General features: G+C 35.3%; 1 protein-coding gene across 2 annotated transcripts in view; it reads right to left on the bottom strand.

Moving 5' to 3' along the window:
* The window catches only part of zfh1 (Zn finger homeodomain 1), a 28,895-nt gene extending 15,186 nt beyond the window's left edge, over positions 1-13,709 (bottom strand). Inside the window, exon 1 of one of the 2 annotated variants that reach the window (XM_089084338.1) lies at positions 11,199-13,709. In XM_089084338.1, coding sequence (XP_088940464.1) covers positions 11,199-11,232 — 34 coding nt within the window. In that variant the 5' untranslated portion in view covers positions 11,233-13,709. Of the gene's footprint in view, positions 1-3,661; positions 3,690-11,198 lie in introns of those variants that run through there. The other variant, XM_089084339.1, reaches the window with a different exon arrangement.
* Positions 13,710-24,373: the final 10,664 nt, after the last annotated feature.

Consider the following 24,373-nt stretch of genomic DNA (forward strand, 5'->3'; position numbering starts at 1 on the left):
ATAATTCTTAAATTATTAATCATTTAATGAGATCAATATATATATATATATATATATATATATACATATAGATCTATATATATATATATATATATATATATATATATATATACACATACACTAACTCAGTTATTATAATTAATAATTTATGATCGGTGATGTTACAGACATTTGTAAAATTGCAAGTCATATCTAGATCACATATTTCTTTGTCGGGATATTAATGTCCCAGCCACGAACGGGAAGCTGCGTAGCCGAAGCGAGACAACGAAGCCGACTATTATCGGGATTCCAAGTTGGACCGCACGTGCAAGATTGGCGGCGATCAATCAACAACGCGGGTATCTGGCGGCGAGTATCGGTTTACACGTGCGCGGAGTTAATCGTGACTATACCTTCGCCAATTGCCAATACGCAATGGCTGGGTCACCGCGTCAGTCGAATAATCCCCGGCGTGACGCACGTGCATCGGTGTGCACATGGATAGCATACGCGTGTGCGGAATGTGTATATATCTACTGGAAAAAGAGACGCGTGCGCGATAGACACAATCGAACCGGGCGTAGATAGGGCGTAATGCCAGAATGCGAGAGAAAGAAATACGCGAAATGAGCGCTGCCAAATGTTTCGCGGCGCCGCTATTAGATATATACGAATGCGCCTAAGCGCATCCATACATATTCACCATGTTGATCGCGTCGACCTGATGCTGAACGATTGCGAGAGAAGAAAATAATAAATGAAAATTATAAATCTTTTGATCAAAACAGATATTTTGAAATCGAGGAAAGATAAGTCCAAAGTGGTCTCAAAGATCCAAAATGGTCACAAAGAATGTTCTAACGATTCTCTCGCTGCCTCTCATTTTGAATAATTTTTAGCAAGATATTTTATAAAGACAACACAAATCTATGTTTATTTGATTTATGATTTATATCTCGTAAAAATAAAGACAAAATGTATAAAATTTATACCATAAATTTTGTAAATAATTAAACCGATTAATATTACCGCTCACAAACATTGAAACACACAAAAATACCACTATTAAGGTTAATAATTATATTAAAATATGGATAGATCAGCTTTTCACTTCACTCACAACACGTCCGTCCTCGTGCGACTCGCTTATATATATATATATGAAACTTGCTCAGGTACGAACACGCATGTCTAATAGCACTAAAGCTCACACATTTGCAGCATAACAAATAAGAATCATCTGGAATTAGCGAAAAGCAATTCTTGACATCTGATTTTCAAACTCAAATAATCGCGAATAACGGATCGTTAAGATTATGATAAGATTAGTAATAAATAATCAGGTAAATAAGTTAATCAATATGAACATCCGAATTTTTGTTCCTTATTTAGCCAGCTATATTCTTGGATCTACTTGGTGACATATGTCATACACATGGGATACATGGAAAGGTGAGGGGAGAGAAAGCGACGTGGATGAAATAGCATTGTCATATATAGTTCTTATACATAGGTGCATTTTTGATGTTTGAACACTGAAAAGCGAAACATGGAGTACGTGTCTAAAGTAAAAAAAAAGGTGACATATGGTCTGACATAAAGTGTGGATAAACTTTCGAGTATGTCCATTGTCGATTAAAATTAAAATGCTCATCTCTTTTCTTTGATGTATGATTTCTCATTAATAATCGTATATTCGAGAGTGACATTGCTGATCGCGGTGCATTTTACTACTTGAAAATGCCCGCTAAATCAAAATCAATCGTAACAAATGTTTAATTTATAAATAATTTCTACGAATTAAGATTATTTGACTGATTATTGCACGAGTGTAAATAATGCTGAGAAAACGAGAAAGAAGAAAGAAAATATAGACAAATTTATACAATTTTTATTTGAACTAAAGCAGAATTAATGTATTTTAAAACATTTTAATGTACAAAATTTTTGAAATTTCATAACTTCAAATTTTAATATTAATATTGTACGTGTAAAAACATTAAAAGATATATTTATTATTGCAGATTCATTTAGGAATTTAACTATCCTAATTTAACAATAATGTTGATTCCAAAAAAATATAAAGATTAAGTAGGAATTAAACTGAAAGATTTTTGCAGAAGGTAATGATAAACTTTTATTCATTATCTTTTAAATTGCCGTTCATATCGTTTTTTTTTTATTAATTCAAAAAAATTCTTGTGAAAATATATTGATATCTTTCATTATAATTTTATTATATTTTAATAAGAATACGTGATATATGTCCCGTTGAATATTTAAATGAGTCGTCAGAGAAGTTGAAGACCGGAGCCGTACAGAAACGTCTGGAAATGCGCAGAATTTCTCATAGCTATACTCGCGACTGTGCGCGGTGCGAATCTCACACCAGGCATGGCATATTAATCTCGCATAGGTAGATAGGTACACGCGCGCACACGCGGCATTCGTTGTGTGAAAACGCCGGTCGTAAGTCAATGCGCATAAGTTTGCGCGCCACTGTAATTAATATGCTGTTACGCGGAAACTTGGCGAAATCGGAAACGACACGTGGCAACGCTACGCGAACTCCTAAATACAGACGCAAGACGATATCTTCCCTATCTCGCGCGTACCGTTTAATTAAGAACTAGACTATCTGCACAGCAAGTGGTTTCGTTTACCTAAAAGAATTTCAATCAAATCTTGTTTCGAGTATATGTATAAAAATATTTATATGTATAAAAATTGATTATATTAATATTGTATTTTATAACTCTTTTTAAAACATACAATTTTTTTCAAATAACAATGTTATTAAAATCGATCGTCATGCATGCATTATTTTTACAATGAAGATGAATCGTTATTCTCAATTAATTTGATATTTTAATTAGTTATTGTTGTACAGATTGAATCAAGGTAGAATGACTTAATCATGGATGACTTCGCCATTTTAATCTTGCGTATTTTAGATATCGTGATTATTGTATCAAGTAATTTGAGCTTTGAAAATCGAAACCTAAATTGAGAAATAAACATACGGCTTGATACAATCTTTTCGTTCGGGGAAAACGTTTTAAGTGGTATAAAAATATTTTCAAGAGTTAATCAAGCTACGAGGCAAACGGGAAGTTGGCTGTATCTCTTCGGATTGCGTCCGCACGCTCACGGCTTCCACGAAGACGAACTTTGCTCGCCGATAAGAAACGTCGAAACGGGTCAGAGCCGTGACCTTTCTTGCCTTCCTATGTTCGCGATCCATGAAGCTCGCTCGTGTCGTAGAGTGCTGTGTCGCTTATGTTTTTAATTGCGCGCCCACCGTAACGAAATGTGATATAAACAATGTTTCGCAATACGTCTACGTGTGTTCCTTTTATATAAAAATGACGAGAATTGCTCTTTATTCTTACGTGAAAACATAGAAACTTTTCGCAATAACGTATTTCGTATACAGTAGACATTAAGTATCAAGTGTTGGCGAGTACAAGAAACGATAATATTAATTTTGAATGAAAAAAGTGGAATGATCGTGCAAAAGAAAAAAATGTTGCAAAAGAAAACGAAAGATGAAAATTAAAGCTCGAGTTGAAGAGCTCGATAACATCGCGTCGAACGTGAGCTTCCGAGAGTGCACTACGATATTGCGAAATACCTCTCCGATACCTTATAAAGTAAACACTTTATGGAAGGTAAATACTTTTGCGAGCCATGACGTAATACTTGACGCAATTTCGCCATCTTCGCGCTTCCCCTGCACATAGGACAAGGGTTAACTTCGTCGCGAGCGTTAACGCGAACGGTTCTCCGCGAGCGAGCGCGAAGGCGAAGCCTTCCCGCGAACTGTCCTCGGGAAGAGGAGACGCGCCACAAATGACGTCAGCAGAATGTGGAAACCGTCGTATAGCAAATTGCGAGCAATACCGTGCAATCTCGGATGCTCGAGAGAGCACTTACGGCGACGCGATGCCGGGCGTGCATTGTTGAATGTTGCGTGACAAAAAGGACGAGATTAATATCACCACCTTCTGTACTTTGCGTCGCAGTTCTGTACAGTGCCGCATTGCGAAACGACCGCGTCGCGAACAAATATCAAAATACGCATTTGGATTAATATGAAATAATATCCTTGTAATATCAATATCATTTCTATATGCACAGAAATGCACATGTGATGACATAAGCGGATGTTTCTCATGTGATGGTATATCACGAAATTCGAACTAAAACTGATTTTTTTTTAAGATATCTTTATGTAGAGATATCTTTTTAAGATCTCTCTATATCCTTCCATATAATTGTTCCTTCCTGATAATTGTTTCTTTGATTGAATCCGGCAAAGTAATTAAGACAAAGAAAAATATAACATACTTTTTTAATAATATAACATAATGATTTATATAATTATTGAAAGTAATACATATTTAACCTGGAGAAGCGTGCATTAAACGAGTTAATTATTACTAGAGCGGATTTTTTAATTAAATTGTAATGGAAAAAACTGAAATTTCCTTTTTTGGATATTTATCAAATAAAAAAAGCTGTTTCTGAAAAAATTGTAAAAATACATAATATAATTATATACGAGATATTATATAAAAATGCTGTAAAATCTTGAAGACGATTGTCATATATAGTTCGCTGAAAAATATTTCATTGTTGAAAAATATTTCATTGCTGAATCATATTTTTCCGGCATCGTAATACCGATTGACCGTATATCCTTTTTTTTTAAAGCACATGACGCGTAACCTAATTTCACGAATTCTTTTCAAGCATGCGCGCGCGCACGTTCTATTCGCTGACGAATTTGCAAGACGACATTTCCTGGGATTATCTGCGTAGACGGCAGCATCAATTGTTTCTCCAGAGTGGATAGTCTGTAACACGCGATTGTCGCGGAAGTCTCTGAAATTTCGCGCATAAATGACTGAAAGGAAAATGTAATAAAATCTAAGCTTAAAAAACGGACATTTTAGCAATATTTTATAGAGATTGCAGCAATTTAGATAAATAGTTATATTGTTGAGTATTAAGAATCGTTGATAATCTAGCAAGATAAAATTATTTTAACATTATTTTTATACTTAACACAATTATCTTATCGTAATAATTATACGCAAAGAGACGAAAGTGTGTATGTATGTGAATTCCATTTGTACCGCTTTGCAAATTCTTTGGTATTCGTGTTTTCTCATTTTAACCTTCTCTCAACTTTTACCTATATCAAAAGATTCTACCATTACTTAAATAATAGCTCTTCGTTAATTTTTTATTTTTCCTTTAAAATATTTTCTATAAGATGCGTTAAGATAAAAGTAGCAGTAATTCTATGCACTAGCAGTATCGTGGAATAAATCGTGCATTATCGCGTAACAATCATTCAGTTCTCGTGAATAATGCGGTCGTTCACATTATCATTATTCGCATGCACAATATCACGGTATTTTCTCGCGCGTTTGTCTGGTATCCTCAGAAAACCGCAATTTCCGTTATATCTTATTTTAACGTTAATACATTTATGATTTAATGCCATCGATTCCATGTAAGCTTCCAGTTACTCATTTAAATGCACATTCCAACAGCGTAGCACATGACATCATTAGAATTATATGCTGACCATAATATAAACATTTAAGAAGATTATTGCTTTATTTGTTTATTTTTACGATATGTTTAAATATGCTTTAAATCATTAATTTACACGCTTATGGTAACATAGAAATCAACGATTTATAATTCAACGATTTTTTAAGGATAATTAAAGAAGACAATTATGTAGTCGGTTAATATGGCCGGTTTTCTGACGGCCGCCCATATCTACGGAATGCCGATAAAAAAAAAACGATCAGTGGGCAGGGCCTTAAAGAATCGGGGAGGATAGGCGCGCGGCGCTTACGTCATCCAGCAACGTGGATTAAGCCGTAAAGGCGCGTTCGCACGGCGCCGAAGATACGGACGGGCGGACGAACGAGATCCCTGGGTCGCGTGTGCGTCGCTGCCGAGGCTGCCACGGTGCGAAGTAAACGATTTCTCGGAGAGGTCATTGAGCTTGATAGGGCGCGGGCGGCCGCCATCTTCCAGAACGTTAAAACCACTTCGACGCGCTCCCATAAACGAGAGGCACGGCGCGGCGCGACGTAGCGCGCGGTAATCCACGCTCTGTCCTACCAATCAAAATTATTGAGCATCCACCGACATACGCACAGGCTGGTCCTGTGTGCGCGAAGAACGTAGGAAATAAAACATGTCGAATGATCCGACGGTATCATAACATCAGTGAAGAAGAAGAAGAAGAAGCCAAGATGGCGGGTTGAGAAGAAACTACGTGTGGGTGGTTGTGGGGGATTATAAGATCGCAATATGCGCCTTTAATTTTAACGACAGATGTAGAGTTAAGAAAGTCCCTCGCTTTAAGAAAGATTAAAAGATAAAGAAGATTTAAATATTATTATAATTATAATTTGTAATTTTCATATAAGTAACTTCAAAAATTCTATAGAAATTAAACAATTTCATAGATTTTTTGTTGCACTTTCAACGTACATTTGAAATTAAATAAGGATGTCTTTTAAATAAGGATTTCTATTAAAATTACCGTTATTACCGTTTCTTTTAAAATTTTATGCAGTTTTTCTTATTATAAAAGCTCTTCTCTTTTATCCGCTTAATAGTTCGTAAATTACTAATATCTTAATATTAACGATCTGTCGATGTATTAATGTGAATATTTTGTAATGATAATAAGGAAATTGAAGAAAACAGATCAGCTGAATTGCAAAAACAAGACGCGTATTACAAAAATAGAAAAATTATATTATTCGCTTATTATGTATACAAGCATGATCGTCATAGATATCGTTATCTACGAGGAAAATGACGCATTTCTCAATTATAGAAAGAAAAATGTACGAATAATATTGAGCTGGCATGATTTTATCTATTTAGAATCGCGTGAGCTGCATTATCTTATTAGTTGTTTTAGGAAATTCACACTTTAATTAAGAAAAATAATATTTATTATATTATTTAATTAGGCAATAATGTGGATTTGTGGATTTTTCAAATAAGAATCATTATTAATAAATATTTATTTTTTTGTAAGAGAAATAATATCTATGAAAATTCGCTGTATATGTTGTTTTTTTATAAAAAATGAAAGAGAACCTTCTTTATAAAAGGTAAAATTAAAATGGCATGTATTTGCATGCATTGCGAAAAAATTAGACAGTTTTCTGTGCATTATTCGCATGGGTACATTAAAAGAAAAGTTTAAATCAATACAATATATATTGAAGAAAGAGATAAAGGGCAGTAACACAAAGGGTGAAGTGTAAAAATATTGATATATTTAATTTTAGTCTATTCATCCCGGTCTCAAACAGGAAGTGAATATTATTTCGCGAGAACAATACCCTGTTTCCGTACATGTGACTGTCACGCTGCATAAACGACATTTACAATTTTCTCTTTGATAAATGTACAAATAAAATAATATCAAAGAAACTATTTGATTATATTTTTCGTATGATATTCTATCTCTATATTCTAGCTCTAATTATTTCTTCGTAATCACAATCTTCTGTATTTTATTATTTTACTATTTCTTTTTTGTTACAAGCATACGACTACATCAAAATAATAATAATAATAATACATAAAATAAGACATCTTTATCTTAAGGTATAAAACGTAATAAATATAAATATAATTTTTATTAAATATTTGCAGATTTAGTGATTTTCCTAGTATCATTCTTTATATTCTTTGTTTCATTTTTAAAGACAGTTCCTCTCTTAATATTCTTTGCTTTAGTAAAAACCCCAACAATTTAATGTCATTGTGCCTATAATATCTATTGGAAAATTTCTTTGCATTCAATGTATTTTTGAGCATACAGACAGTCAATGCACAGAAAACTGTCTAAATTTAAGCCAGCCAGTCATCACAGAAACAACAAAGTTTTCCTATGCACGCGCAACTTTTGTTTGGCTATTGTAGCTGACGAAAATAAGAGCCGGTGCGTTTTCGAGCGCCAATATTAGGAATGGTTAAATATTTTCGTACGGGGCACGACTTCGTTGCTACCTGACTCGGTGTGTAATCACCGGTCACATATCCGCGCCTGCCGTATCACGCGCGTTCTCTACTCGCATTTGCTATACGGGAAACACGCCGAGTTGATTTTTGGCTTTCCGCGAATTTTACATACTTCGTCGCTCTTTGAAAATCGAGATTGATACAATCGCCGAAATGTTGAAGAAATTGCATATAAGTGTTACCTACAAGTGTTTTTCATATTTCTGCGTTAACGTAAATCAAATTTTTATTTCACAATTTTCAAATTTCTGTCTTTTTTCTGTTTCTGGACAATTTTTCAAACAAAAGAATAATTAAACAAACATTTTTCATATATAATAGGCATTATTTATTTATTTATTTAGAAAATTATATTATATTATATTATATTATATTATTTATATTATTTATATTATTTATATTATATTATTTATATTTATATTATATTATATTATACTTTAAAGTTTTCTATCTTGTATCATAAATATAATAAACATCAAAATGCGATATAATTAATATTAGCTAACGTGATAAATATTTAATTTAGATTAAATGCATTGTTCTCAAAAAGGCTTTTACGTGTGTCTTTTTTCTGTTATTTAAATTTTCTGATAAATACAATAGATTTATTTTGTCTTAATAAAAATTATAGATAAATATAATCATGTTCTTAAATTAAGCAAATAAAAATTTTTTTATACAATGGTAAATATTGCCTAAAATTTAATCTAATCTAATCAAAAATAAATCTTTAATTCTTTGTATTTTTTTCAAAAGACTTTTTTGATTAATTTCTAATCACGAAAGTTGCATTCTTCAAAATATTATCTTCTCGACAGAAACAGCAGTAGAACTGTTTAAAGAGAAAAGAGTAATCTTGTTGTGAAAAGAGTTTCTGTTAAAAAGTAGAAATCTCTTAACAAAATAAAGGTAACTGGTATATTGTGAAAATTGTGATTGAATTTTCTAATTGAGGTAAGATAGAAAAAGGCTGCTTTTTGATTATAATTTCGAATTATTTGGCAAATTGCTTAAAAATATTCATAGTTTTAATATCATTAGAGATAGAAGCTAAATATATTTTTAAAGAAAAAGGCTTACATATTTTTTTAAAAAAGAATCTTTTTAAGAAATGGTATATTTTTTTATAAATATATTTTTAAACAATGTTGTTAAGAAATTTTGCTGTTGCAGTATGTTTGCAAGTAAAATTAGAATTAAAAATTATTGAAACAAAATGAATATTGATTAATTTCATCAAAGTGCAATTAAAAATTATTTATATGTTTATAAAGTAAGAGTAAAAATATTACTTATAAATATAATCATTATCTCATCCAATTTTTTTTCTTTTGGCAATAATTTCTGAATTATCTTAAGTTGTTTGTATTTTGTACTTTAATAAGAAATATTGATATTACAATGTTAGTTAATGATAATCATTATAACGGTTAATGGAAGAATCAGTATTTTCTTTTGCAATCAGAGTGATACGCGACTAATCGCACTTACGAATGATGAGCAATGATGGACCTATAACCAAGGTCTAGATAAACTGGTGACGTGTATTGCGAGAATAGTAAGAGACTTATTAACGAATAAATCGGCCAAGGTGGATCTTGGGTCTTCCATACATCTGTACAAGGCGAAAGGAATAAAGACAATAAACTGGATACTGTTACGCAAATATGGGTTAATATGAGCTAAAAGAAGAATCTGTGCTATATACACAATTGTTAACGAATTGTATATTTTAATTTGATTTGATTTGGATTGTTTCATGCGACAATATGATTCAATTCACACACATAATAAAATAAAAAAATTAAACATGACAAATTTTTTTTATGCCAAAATTTAATAATGACTGAACAGACATTTTACTTTTCTCATTGTAAGATATGCTTTCTATAATTTCACGATTTATATATTAAAAATAAATGTAAATTGTATTTATTACTTAAAAGGAAGAATCTTAAAATCATCTAGTTGCTCTAAACATTCATTTTAATTGTTCTAACATGTCAATATTGTAGACAATTATCGATAAAAACTTGATTTTTCTCAGAAAGGGTTAAATTATTGAATTGAATTATATTGTTGCTACTTAATTTTTTAAAAACTGCTGTTTGAATTAATTTACTTTAGCACTTTAATCGCGCGAACGAAATTCGTGAAAACAGAGACGACTTTTGGCCTCGAGATAAAATGACGATTTTATCTTATAGGAGGTCATCCAGGAATGATACCGGGCAGATATCGATTTTCATGAAACAGGAGACGGTGGACAGTCGACAGTGGAGTCAATCGCAGATACTACCTCGTCCATTAAATACCGCCTTATATCACGCAGGCGATATAGGTCGCGCACGTGCAGCGGCACGCGTTCTGCGAATTTTCCGAGACCCATCGAGTCGAAAACCAGATGACGAAGTCTTGCGTCCGCCTACGCGAAGATCGAATTCTGTACAGGGTGTCACGGCGCGCTTCGTTTAGACTTACAAACTTCGGACTTCGGGTTTGGATCCACGGACTTTTCATTGATTTAGATTGATAATACTGAGTCGCGTAACAAAGATTATCTGAATATTTTTATTAACACAATATTGTCGAATTTTAGTATTTATTTTACATCTTAATCAACGTTCTTTTTTAAGTTTTCGAAGCTCTCAAGCTATACAATTAAATTAAAAGGCTATTGAGAGAAATTAAGCTCCCGACTTGTGTAAACATTCTTAATTTCGAAAGATTTTCAATGTGTATAAGATTGATTATTAAGATTAGATATTTAATATTAAAAATTAAAACTTGCTACAAAAGAAGTTTTTCTTCGTTATTTTTGTCAAAGAAAAATAGTTAAAAAAACCTCGAAATTAATTCTCCCGTATATGAATTTTTTCAAATGGATATAACGTATTGTTCTATACAATAAATATACTCGTAGTTATGTGATAGAATAACAAGTTCAATAAGAAACAATGACATAAAGTAAGTAGATAAATCAACAAATCGTTTTATTGTCTGGTCAAAAATATAAAAAAATGTTTACAAATTTATATTTCATAATCATCGAAAATTTTCTTGTTTTTTCTCTGATTTATCAATTTTCTTTCTTTCCCAATTAAGAGGAATGTCCGAGTTTGTCGAGCAACGCTTACCTCTGAACGAATTTCGGACGAGAGTCATGCTCATATTCGCGGGAGCCGGTGCCTCGAGGGTTACGTCCGGCGGCTCCTCTTCCTCCTCTTCCTCCTCCTCCTCCTCCTCCAGCTCCGGCTTCGGCTCCTCGACGTCGCGGCCAGGTTCCGTTCTCCGGTGTGGGGGGCGTCAGCTCGATTTTCGCCTCACGACTACGAGTTCGTTGTCCATCGGCGTTCTAAGGCACAGCGGCGCATCAACATCGCTGCAATTTTTTTCTTTTTTCTTCTCACGTCGCCTCTCTCTCCCGTACTTTCAACTTGAACTCTCGCTGCCCTCGCGATACCTCGTCGCGGTATGCGCATGCGGGGATCCACCGTTATCACTCCCTTGTCACTCGATCATCTATTCTCCCTTCGCCGCTATCACTACGGCCGTGCGACCTATCACGGCTCGAAACACAGACTGACAAGACGAATCGCTCGTCTCATCGTCGCGACGCGACTACGTGTGGACTCTGACGACGGCGACGATGACGTCGGGATGTCGCGACGTGATCGACAACCACGTCGACCGCGTACAGGAACAACGCACTACCGCTCGACGATCTACGATTAGCATCGGCAATGGACATCGAAAATAAACGCTGTCGATCACACCTGTCCCGCGACAGCTTAATCGACGACGACGACGACGACGACGACGACGACGACGACGATGATGACGACAAGGAGGAGGCACGCGGAATGTGGAGGAGAACGTGAAGGCTGTGTGCGCGAGAGAAGACGAGCGCGCGGCTCTTGACGGGACGGACAGTTTCGAGCGACGAAATTGCGCCTTGTGTGCTCCGATCGGTTCCACACTTCGTTTCCGGAAGGCTCGGAAGGCTCGGAGGAACCGTGAATTCGCGATCGACGCGACGAAGACCGCGATGTGACGTGATGTGCGTGGCGCGGAGAAAATGCGGGTAAGCGGATGGGTGTGGGACGAGAGCGCTTTATTCGGCGAGGTCTCTCCCACGGGGATTCCTCCCCAGGTGAAGCCTCGCAGGGGATGGACGGTCCCGATGACTTGGAAACGTCAGTGTCGAACGCGTATCATTCGCGTCATATCTCTCTGGTGTTCCTCTTCTTTTTTCCGTCCTCTCGTCGTCGCGACGCTCGTGATTTCGTGGTCGTTGTCGAGACGATGAACGGTTGGACGGCGGTCAACTACGCTTTGTAAATAATCATTGCACTCGCGTGCGCGGTATATCTCGCGGGATCACGCGGACGTGAAGAGAACGCCGAAAAGAAAGGGAGAGGAGAGAGAGAGAGAGGGAGGAAAAGAGAAACAGACGAAAGATGAGAGGGAAAGAGAAAGAGAGGAAGAGAGAAAGGAAGAGGCAACTCCGTGTGCTCCGGATATATTCGCGGTAGTATCACGCACAAGAATGCGCGACGGCTTCTTTTTCCTCTACTCTTCTTTCATCGCTTCTTCTTTCTTCTCCTCCTCCATCTCCCAACACTTTTATCTTCTCCTCCACTCTGCTTTCTCCTTCACTTCCTCCTCTATCTTCGATACACCTCTCGTTTAAGACTCCCGTCTTCGCATCACACGCACCACAGTCGCGGGAGAAAAGGAAGAACAAAAAAAAAAAGGGGGGGAACACTCCCGATTTGCGATCGCGATACGAGAAGACGGACAATGACGGTGGCTGACTAAACGCGCGGACAGGGATGAGACGGGGAGAAACGGCGGGGGGGGAGGGAAGGGGGAAGGGACGCGAGACGGATGCGAGACAGAGTCAGAGCGTGAGGAAGGAACGCGAGACGGGAAAAGCGAAAGAGAAGTGAGAGAGGATGGCGTGTGCGGATGGTGTGTCAAGACATAGCAAAGAAACGGAGCGGCAACAAGGCAGAAACGGTTCGGTGCGTTACTAGCAGCCTCGCGCCGAGTAGAGAAGCCAGGAGCACCGGGTAAAACGCGATTCCCTAACTAACACACACGGAGACGGATCGGGGACTGGTTTGGAGTTTACTATAGGATGGGACACGGATGGTGATGGCGGCTGTGTAGCCGTAGCAGCCACCGCCCCCATACTTCTTCTCTTTCTCTCTCTCTCCATCTCCGTCGAGCTCGTGCACTGCCGCCCGCTCGTCGTCCACCCTCTTCCCCTCTATCGCGAGCGAAACCTCCCCTCTCCGACATCGAGATCGGGTCTCTCTCTCTCTCTCTCTCTCTCTCTCTCTCTCTCTCTCTCTCTCTCCCCTCCGGCGATATAAACGACGATGGACACGCTGGAATATCCCTCCACTCCTCCCTCCTTTCCTACATGTTCCCTCGTGGTTACCGGCCGATGAGATCTCTTCCCTGCATCCTCCGCCTACGGTGTGCCGCCGTTATTCCTCCTCCCACCCCTCGATCGCCCCCCTGTCGCCCAGTCATCCGCCACCAACGCGCGCATCCCCTCCTGCTCTGCTGCCCGCCGTTCCTGGGACAGCGAGATGTTATCCTCGAGCGATTCGTGCGTGTGCTATATATCCGTTTGTCCGCCGTGCCGTGCCGTCGCCACATCCCCTACCTGCGTCGCGTTCCCCTGCGTCAACGTCGGCGTGTGCGTTGGCCGCAATCAAGACTAGGACCGTAACCATTGCCCGCACGTGCCCTGCTCCACATCGATTCTGGTCAATCGGCACGAGCAAACGATCGTAAAATACATCGTAGCAAACTTTACATTGTTTGAACGCTTAAAACGTTTTCGGTGTTCTGTCGATGAAAACATTTAACATTTATGTGACACATGTAATATTTGCACTATGTTTAATGGGTTCATTTGAATTGCACTATCTTGGTATACATTTTACTGCGTTGTAATTAAAATAAAATAATTACATATATTTATACAATATTATATATAAACAGAAAAGTACACACACACACACACACACACACACACACACACACACACACACACACACACACACACACACGACAATTATAATTAAATAAAATTGAAAAAATTGAAAAATTGAAAAATACTCTCATATCTATGAGAATTTTATCTTTGAGTCCTATATAGAATATAATGGAGATAATAAGAATTTAATTATGAATAAAATATTATTTGTCTGAAAGAAATCGTTGTACTAATTATATGTTAGTTAAACAAATTTTCATAAATAAAAGGTCCACATCCATTATTTCAAAATTTGTAGAAGAGATTATCTTTATTCTGCAAATATAAAAATTTGAGACTAAAATTATCTTCAGAAATAAAACTATTGATTTCTCAATGTAATTTAAATTAGCGTAACACATAAGTTTTTGTAGTAATATTTGATTTATTTTACGACACTTCTCAAAATTGTAAGTAACGTGATTTCTCGTGATAAGTGTAGAATTGAAGAGTTTGTAAATGGAAGGAAGACAGCCTTACAAGTTTTTATAGTAGTAGTTTGTTCATATATTGATAAAAAACAACTCTTATCGCGTGTTCTTATTAACCGGAAGCTATAGTATCTTCGGCTTTAGCTGACATGCGGACGTTGTTGCTCCATTCTTTATCTGACAAGTGAAAGGATGCGAGCGTTATATGGAAATGCGTATGCGGTATGGCGGCTTCCTTCGTAGCACGATGGTCTCTCTCTCTCTCTCTCTCTCTCTCTCTCTCTCTCTCTGCCTCTCTCTCTCTCTCTCTCTTTCTCTCTCTCGCTTTAGAAGATCGGATCTCGCAGGGAGAAAATGGTGCGCTGGATACACTTGGAAAGGAAGAATTGTAGTGTGTGGTCTGATCTGTAAGTTATCATAAATACAAGAATAAACAGACCTTCCTTTCTTTAATCTTTCTGACATCGAACTTTCGGAGTGAGCTGTCCAATGCATGTTTTTTAATACTCTGAACAACCTAATATCGTATCTTATTATTTTTAACAATTGAAGTTAGTATTACATCTTTTCATGAGCTGAAATTGATGAAAACAATCGACGTATTGTATTATATAGTCAAGTCGAAGTGTTATATAATTATAAAAATATTATTACTATAAGAAGATTAGTTCCATACAATTCCATAGTATTTCCATACAAAAAAGTTTGAAACTTTTTATTTGGTAATCAATAAATAAAATAATATTTCTTATAAATAACTAAAATATTTTTTTAAATAAAATATCAATATATAAGTGAAACAAAATAGATAGAGAGTAGGACAAATTTCGAGCTTTTCTAATTTAAAATTGAGCCTTGTAATTGTGAGAAATTTAATTTCTGATAGATACAAATAAATAAATTAAATTCTAAGAAAATCAATAGATCAAGAGCTTAATAAAAATCCATTATTATTTAGAAATTTAATAATCTATTGTGCAATTTAATTAAATTTATCGAATTTATAAGTGTTTGGTAATTAAAATCAATCTAGATTTTATGACATAAAATTAATTCTTTCGTCCTATTGCAAGATCAAAACTTAGAATTGACTTCTTTTAATAGGCATTATAGCATATTTAACGAGATTGAATACAGAACGTTAATTATGCGGTGAGAACGGAGTAGTAGCAGAAGTAGCACGCGATAACGTTCGGTTATCTGCGTTTAATTCCCTTGACTTTTCACCGCTTAAAGCAGACGATACGTACACGGAGATCGCTTATTTTATGCCATATTTTTATATTGCGTAGATATATGTCTCTACGAAATCATTCAAAATCATTCTTTCCTTTTCGATGAAATTATAACCATTAACAGCCAAATGATGATAGTATATTTTTTCGGTACATCACAGACAATTATACACATACGAACTTTATTCAGAGTCTTTTAATTGATATTTATATGTTTATAGTTATTTGTTGTCATCTTTAGGTCAGGTTTTTTTAATTTGTATTAATTTTTTAATTTTTTATTAATTAAATATCTAAATTATAGTAATATAATAATATTCGTAATTATTTTTAAGGACAGTTATTAATAGTATTTATGTTATATCTAATATTCAAAGTTTTTGAACTCAAATTATATTATAAATATATATTATATATATTATAAATTATATTAAATTTTGAAAGAATAATGATAATTCTGTACTATAAACAATGCAATCTTGGAGCAAGTTTATATAACATTCTTCTCAGAAAAAATTATTAATTTTCTAAGAAAGAAAAGCAAATATACTTCGTATTGAAAGAAAATCCATTGAAGCAGGATATAAATAAGAAATATGAAATGCATTATCATCTATCAATGAGATCGTTATGTACATATAATTTTTCGATCGATACAACGATGTCTTAAATTGCGCTTGTACACTTCTATATGATCGCATTTTCAATTAATGAGCAAGTTTCGCTTCAAAACAAAGCATCGCGCCTTTTTTTAAAGGCGTTCGTTAAGTTATTCGCGATAATATTAAACTTTCTCTACGACAAAATATTCACACGGTAACGCTTTTGTTTCTCTTACGGCGCAACCAATCTACATCGGTACGTGTCTCGAGCTTTCGTCACACTTGTACTCTTATCCCGCGCCCAAGTGTAGTTAATCAATCGCTCGGCGGACCGAGTCACGGGTTCTTAGTCACAGGTTCTTCCAAATTCAGCGGTCGGAATCAATGTGGCGATTCCGCTCCTCCCTCAACTCCACGCTCCTCCTCGTCCACGAACTGTCTTCCTCTCCTCTCATCTCTTCTCGCACGCCCGCCCGCTTGCTCCTCGGCGTTACGTCGAAGGCAGTGAGAACGCGGCGACGTGGTAGCGGCACTGTCCGTTGCTATTATTAGTATGCAGCTGCCTGCGAATTACTGAATGAAAACGAAGGACCGTCTCGGAACAATGTCCGAAAGATAAAGAGAGGGGAGAGAGAGAGAGAGAGAGAGAGAGAGAGAGAGAGAGCCAGCGGCATCGTTAAACAACAGGCGTCGAGCAATGATTGTAATCGGAGCCGGACTGTCGTCTCGCGAGCAATAGACATGCTACAAATTAATCGGTCCTCGCGTTGCGCAGCTTCTTGACCGTTTACCGATGTCTCTCTGCCCGATATGTATCGAATTCAAAGAGGAAGGCGATTCTTCTCCGAATATTAAATATTAATTTCAATTATAGTTTTAATCTTCTAAGATATTTTAAATACATTTAACATATTTAGTCTAACATTTCTATTCTATTCACTCTCTATTCATGGGTTTTACAATGGTATTTTTTTTAACACTGTTATAATAGTTTTTACAAAAAATACTTGGTTAAAAAAAAAATGAATTTTAGTTTCCAAGTTTTTTGATACGGACAATTCTAAGATGTGTCAAACTTTCAAAGAAGTAATCTATATGCCGCGCGGGACGCGTAAGTTACCTGAAGTAGCTACGGAGAACCTGCTGCTATGCAACTTGAAAAGTCATTTATCTTGCGGTCTCTATTCTTCTTTTGTTTTTTTATTTATAGTTATACATCTATTGATTAAAAGAGGCAATAACAAGAAAATTAATGTATAAATTTTTTAATAATTATTGTACCAAAATATTGAATATATTAAGAGAATCTTTGAATCATTAATTGTTTCATACGTTTTGATAAGACTGAAGGCACGATTACAACGAGAGGTTGTAACGTACAAATAAATTTTTCATTGTACATTACAACGAGAGATTGTAATGTATCATTCATTTTTTATTGAAATAATCATCCAAGCTCCGTCATTAAAATGAATTATTGTTTCTCATCACAAATTGTTCCCAAAAAATATTCATACTTCGAGAAGACATTTTTCTTTTCAAAATATCTTACATTTCAATGTGTATTCAAGTTCCTTTTAAATAATAAATAACACGCGCAATTATTATAATAAAGTTATATATTATCGTTCGTAATTTCATATATCCTTTTACGTTCCTTCAAACTTTCATTTCTTATCTTCCTTCTTAACTTCTTTCTTAATTGAATTACACTTGCGCGTAATATCTCGTACTCGTGTTCATTTTCTATATGTGTACGTCGATGTACTATTGCGGGGCCATCGCTTCGGAGCAAGATAGCCTGCGTAAGATCAACGAGACGCATTCGCTCAGACGGTTCAGGCAACGGCCGAACGAAAATGTATGACACTTCCTCTTGCGTACATTTTTTTGTGTCGGTATGTTAAACGAGAGGCGTCGAGCAAAGCAGCGATCGTGCGATACAGAGTGGCAGCCGAGAGACGAGCGAAGAGAGAGAGCAAATCGCCTTCTATTCGGTCAGTACTAGCAATTAGAGCCAATAGCGCCTCCTCCTCCTCCCTTCCCCCCTCCCCTGACGCTCCTCTCTACCGCCTTTTCCTCCTCCTTCTTCTCTTTGACTCGTCTCGTCTCTTTAATCACGCTGCTCTCGAGGTGTTGAATTTCTTGGTACGATGTTAATCTTCCCCTTTCTGTTAACGACGCCAGTCATCGTCGAGGGCATCTTGATGAATAGCATCGACTGGTCGGTCGACTGGACGCGCGATTTAAGCGCAGTGCGATCGATAACGCGCTGCACGACGAGAAACGATCATACAAATTCTCTGTGATATATCGTGACGCTTAAAGACAAGGAGAAGAGAGGAAGAAAAAAAAATATAAGAACATAGAAATTTTTTAAAATAATCCAGTTTTAAGAGCTACATCATGAAATTTTAATATCTCTGGCATGTTAAAGAGATCTTTTCTTTTAGTTTTAGGAAGATTAAGATTGTTGGTTGACTTAATCATTATGACACTTTACTTCTTGATCCTGTAGAGTGATATTAAGGCCATTTATTGAGTCTTCGTTTTTTTCTAAGATTAGAAATACAAATATAGAAAGAGGAAGAAGTTAATTTTTCCATTTTATAGAATTTTATGGTAATTTTATAAGCTTCACAGTAATAATTTGAAAAACCTTTTAAAATACTTTTTCAATACTTTTGCTGGTCGATACTGTTATAATATTACCTTATTTTAATTTATTAAAATTGATTTGAGAATACATTATATTCAGAATTTAATCTTTCTTGAATCAATTTCTGACTGATAATATCATTCAAAAATTCATTATGTACCAAAAATTTAATCAAGACGATTTGATATTAAAGCATCAAAACTAAAATATCATATATGATCATTAATACAAAAATATCAGAAACAACAGCGCCAATATTTTGCGCTCCATGAAGTTAAAGTCGTCATCGCAAAATCTGAATTTAGCGAATATTATTTAATAATGATTTTCATAATAATATTGCTATTGACAAATCAGTATCAGCGATATACGGTTACTATTAATAACAGTTGATATTAATATCAACAGAATACAATGAGTCATACGCATTACTATATTAGCTAAATCGGCGTCGGCACCAACAGTAATAAGATACACCGTTATCAATTAACGGAGCATTATATCGTCGTCTATCGAAGCGGGATTACGTCTGTCGGAATACCCGCGGATGCTACAGCACTGCTCTGATCTCCGGCACCGTCGTGGTCCACGGACGACGACGCGGAGATCACCGAGCGCGCTCGAAATCCACCGAGCGTGGCTGTTTTGGAAGGAGAAATAGGTGCGGCAGAAAGTGGGGTGGCATCACTCCCCCTCGGCGCACGGTGTCGTACGTGGAGGGGAATTCCTTCCCCTTTCCCGCGGTACCGCGGTGGCCACTCCGTGTCCCTTTTTGTTGCCGCCCATTAGGCGCCACCGCAGCGTGATTCGCAACTGTGTTTCTTTATCTTCGCCGTATCCTATACGGCTACACGGCTACGACTACGTACGATCGTACGCGCGTTCCTACGTTATTTCTTTTCCTTCCTCTCCGTCCCGTCCCCTCTTCACCCTCGATCGCTCCGTCGCCGTTGCTCCACTCCTTCGTCTGCCACCGTCATTGTCTTCGCTTGTTTCCTTTCCGCTACTCATTTCGAGCTTCTTTTCTCCTCTCCTTCTGTCTTCTTTTCTCGCGAAATGAGACAATAGTCGCGTGAATCAGCGACGATAGGTGTGACAATGTCTCTCATGTTTTCACACGAAGCTGAATCTCTCCGCGATGCGGTTTAATACAGTTTCTTTAACAATTAAGATTAAAGTCCTTTCAAGATTTAAATATATTCGCGTCATATATTGCACTTTGTGCGTACGCGCGCAAGGTATATGCACTTTTCTCTCCGATAATGCGTAATATTTTTGAGTTAACAATCATATGATTTTGTTTTCCCATCTCACTGCTGCTTTTTTCTTTCTTTATCTTTGTCGATACCCTCGTGTCCTGTACCCGCGGCAAGCGTCATCGACGATAAAGAAAGATCAATGATTCACGAAACTAAATGTGAAGATTCGCTATGCCTTTCCCGCCCAAGATTTTTTTCAAGGTTGAGTAAATTCTTTAAAATTTCTTTCTAGTCGTTCAAAATAATTTTATCCAATATTTTTAGGAATATAAAAGATAATTAGATTAGAGATAAATAGATAATTTTTCTTCCGTATGAAATAATTTAATATATTTAGATCTATATTAGATATACATATATGCAGTAAATTTTTATATTTTTTATACTAACAAAATATATCCTAATAAAATAAATTTCGTGTTTATTTTGTTTATTGTGAAATATATAAATAAATTGCACTTTTAATTCCAAACGTGCTCCATTAAATTTCTGTTCTGGAAATACTAAAACGATCAATAATCCGACAAAATTTTTACGTTTTTATCTATATCTTCATGTGTGACACATATAATATTAAAAGTTTTAATTTTTGAAAACATTTTTACCTTTTTTTATCATTTATTATTTAAATTTAAAAACATTTTTTAAATATTTTCATTAACAAAAATTCAAGTTTAAATTAATCAAAAAATTTACAGACGAAGAAAAAAAATTTGATATATGTTTCTCTGAAATATCTTATAAACTCTATTATTATGTTTATTCATTCTTACTTAAAATCTCTACATTAATATTGTCTGTTTTCATAAAAAGTATCACTTTCCATACAATAGGTAATTATTTTGCAGATAATAATATATACAGGAAAGTTCTTATTTTTATTGTTTTGTATTTTTTTAATCTATCGCTGCTTTTCTGTCGTTAAGTATTTTTATCATCAATAATTATCAACTTACTCAAAATTCAGTCGCCCTCCTTCGCTTGATGATCTTGTCGAGACTTTTATCGCTTCTCTGCCTTTTCTCGAGAGTAGCTCAAGTTTCACCGTATCTTACGACCTTTAATCTCGCTCAGTTCCGGTCACCTATATATGGTGAACGTAAAGTTCGATGCTCGATAATTTGTCCGAGAGAAATGTGAGCGACGCATATACATGAGATACATGAGATGCAAAGCGGAATGTATATGCTCGATTGCCACGTAGAAAATTCTGGTAGACCCAACACTAAACCCGAGAGTAACCTGGACAAAAACTTGACCTCTTGAGCAAATGCGCACCATGTGTGCGCCACTTGCGTTCTCTTCTCCAATTCTCTTTTCCCCATGCATCATTATTGTGATGTTTCTTCTGTTCTATGTTCTATCCTTTTCTTCAAATCGTTTCTAATCTTCATTTCATTAAATTATATAAGTTTTTCTTCTGAAGAATGAAAGAATCGACATAAACCGATTATTCAACGTCATTATCGATTTAATGTTATTTATGAGAGATGTCTAGAAGAAGTTTTACACTCTCTACTTTTTCTGATTTTTTTCTTAGATTACAAACAGCACTCTATTCTATCTTGAATTATTTTCAATTAAAAATATATAAAAATTAGTTTTGGAATACACGAATAAAATTAACATTTTTTTATTATTTTTCAGATTTACAATATAATTATATTTGATTATAAAATTAAGAATTTAAGAAAATTAAGAAATTAAGAATTTCAATTAATTAATTTTTTTAACTCTAAAATTGATCTTTTGCTTCTTGCAGGTATCAAATTATTTTGACATTCTACTCCATTGTATCAATTCAATTGACAATAACAATAAACTCATGTTAAGAATTTAATAAAATTACTGATTCTAAATGCTATTATATTATTATTATCAACTCTACTTCTCATTAGTAATATTCCATCACGGTTATTATCGCATGATGAACCACTGCCAACATTTCGTGAACATTGCTTCATTTCATCAGAACGAGAAGCAACCTGATACTGATAATAATGACAATATTTCGTTATTAATTGTGAATGACAAATAGTCAAGCCGAAATAAATCGAGTCATTATTATTCATTGTTGTAATTTTATCACGTGAGTAATTATGCGACAGAGGAACATGTGGATCGGTCACACAGATTTCCTGCATTCTCTTATCTGCCGAAGGTTTAGATTACACGCCATATTACTCATTACGGCGAAGCGTGTGGCTATGAAAATAAACGGTAGTCCAAAGCCAATATCTCACATTATATGACGACACTCGGAAGACAAACAGAAATCTGAACGCTACACGCGCGCTTTCTCGATCGTAACAAATATTTGCCTCCTGATCCCGAGACAGAGAGACAGAGAGGGAGGGGAATGCGTTATACCTAATGCTTAACTCTCTCTTCGATCGTGTGTGGGCATAACCGGCTGGACTTATTCGGCGAATATATGAGAAATGTGCCAAGTGCTATCATCAAATATTCTCTCTAGCCATAACTCGTATACGTCTATTATATATTACATTATCATATCCTATATATTTATTTAGATATCTTAAATATTTTCCAAATATTTATTCTTTCAAAGTATACAAGCAATATGTTATAGATTTATAATTCAATATATCATATTTTGTATTTTATTTATATTTATAGTAAAGAATGTTTTGTTTCTTTTTTTGTTGATGACATTGATGTACGTATGACATAACGAAAAGATTTTATTTAATCAGAATTCAGAAGATTGAATAATAAAATCATGTAATCTTTGCACTAAAAAAGTACTTTTTTAATAGAAGTTTGATTAATAATTTTAAAAAACATATTATAAAATTAATTGTGTGCTACGTTTTTTCCATCATAAAAACAAAATAGCAAGTCATTCCGTATAGAGATTTTTGTTGCGCGCTAAGAACAATTTTAATTTTATCTGGTGTAACTTTATCTGGAGCTATGGCAGTTTCGTATTGTACAATGAATTCTTGGCGTTCTCGTTTTCGCTGTCTCTTTTTTTTCCTTTCGCCGTCCTTTCGCGTGATGACGTCTCTTCATCCGAAAGAGAGATAAACTTGACGGTGCGAGATATCACGCAATCGTATGACTTTTTGCTATCAAAGGTAACGTTGTAACGCATCGAAGATTGTTTCTGTACTTGTTCTTCCTCCACTCACTCAAAAATTCATCATACATATTATTTATTAAGAAATCGATTGGATCGGATTTGATTAAAAAATAAATATAATTTAATAAAACTAAAAAGAAAAAATTTATTTCAATTGAATAAAGAAAAATTATTTATAAAATATCGTAAGATGTATCTAAGATGTATCTGATATATTTCTTCTTCTACTTCCAATGCAAACAGTAAAACCATTATGATTATTGTGCATTATTGTTTTTTGTCTTTTTTACATTTGAAAAGATGTTTTTCTATGAAGTATCTTAATTATTACTTTTGATTATTATCTATTTTGAAATTAAATATATTAAAGTTACATAAATAGGATTAATAGGATAAATAGGATAAATAGGATTAATAAGGATTGTAATTAATAAATTTAATCTTATTTAATTTTGTGTATGCTATATCTATAAATATGAAAAAATAAATAAATACCAATTATGTTTATATGATGAAATAATTTTCCTGTTGCTGTGGCCAATTCGGAAATGTTTTAATGTTATGCAAACTTTTGTGAAAACACAATAATTGGCAATGGATTCGTCGTCGTGGTGCATGAAAGGTGGACAGATTGTATATACAGTCAAATCTACGGGAGATCGAAGTTTACTCATGGGCTACCGATGCAACGCCATATGGACAACGGCCTAAGGGCTCACCTTCAATTTCTAGTACCTTGGTACTAGTATGCAAGCTGTATTCAAGGTACCGACGAGGTACGCATGAATACTCTACGCCACGCACCCATGGCTTTCTAACTACACCCCCTTCTCTCCCTCGGCAAAACGATTCTGCAAAAACGAGCTGACAGGAGATCGCGCACGTGAGTCATCGATATATTTGCCACTGAATGCTCTACACCCGCCGTTCCCACGACATGTTCTCTGCGAAAGAAATGATATCCT

The sequence above is a fragment of the Pogonomyrmex barbatus genome, unplaced genomic scaffold (genome assembly GCF_055798465.1).
Source record: "Pogonomyrmex barbatus isolate J1 unplaced genomic scaffold, ASM5579846v1 scaffold8, whole genome shotgun sequence".
Lineage (NCBI taxonomy): Eukaryota > Metazoa > Arthropoda > Insecta > Hymenoptera > Formicidae > Pogonomyrmex > Pogonomyrmex barbatus.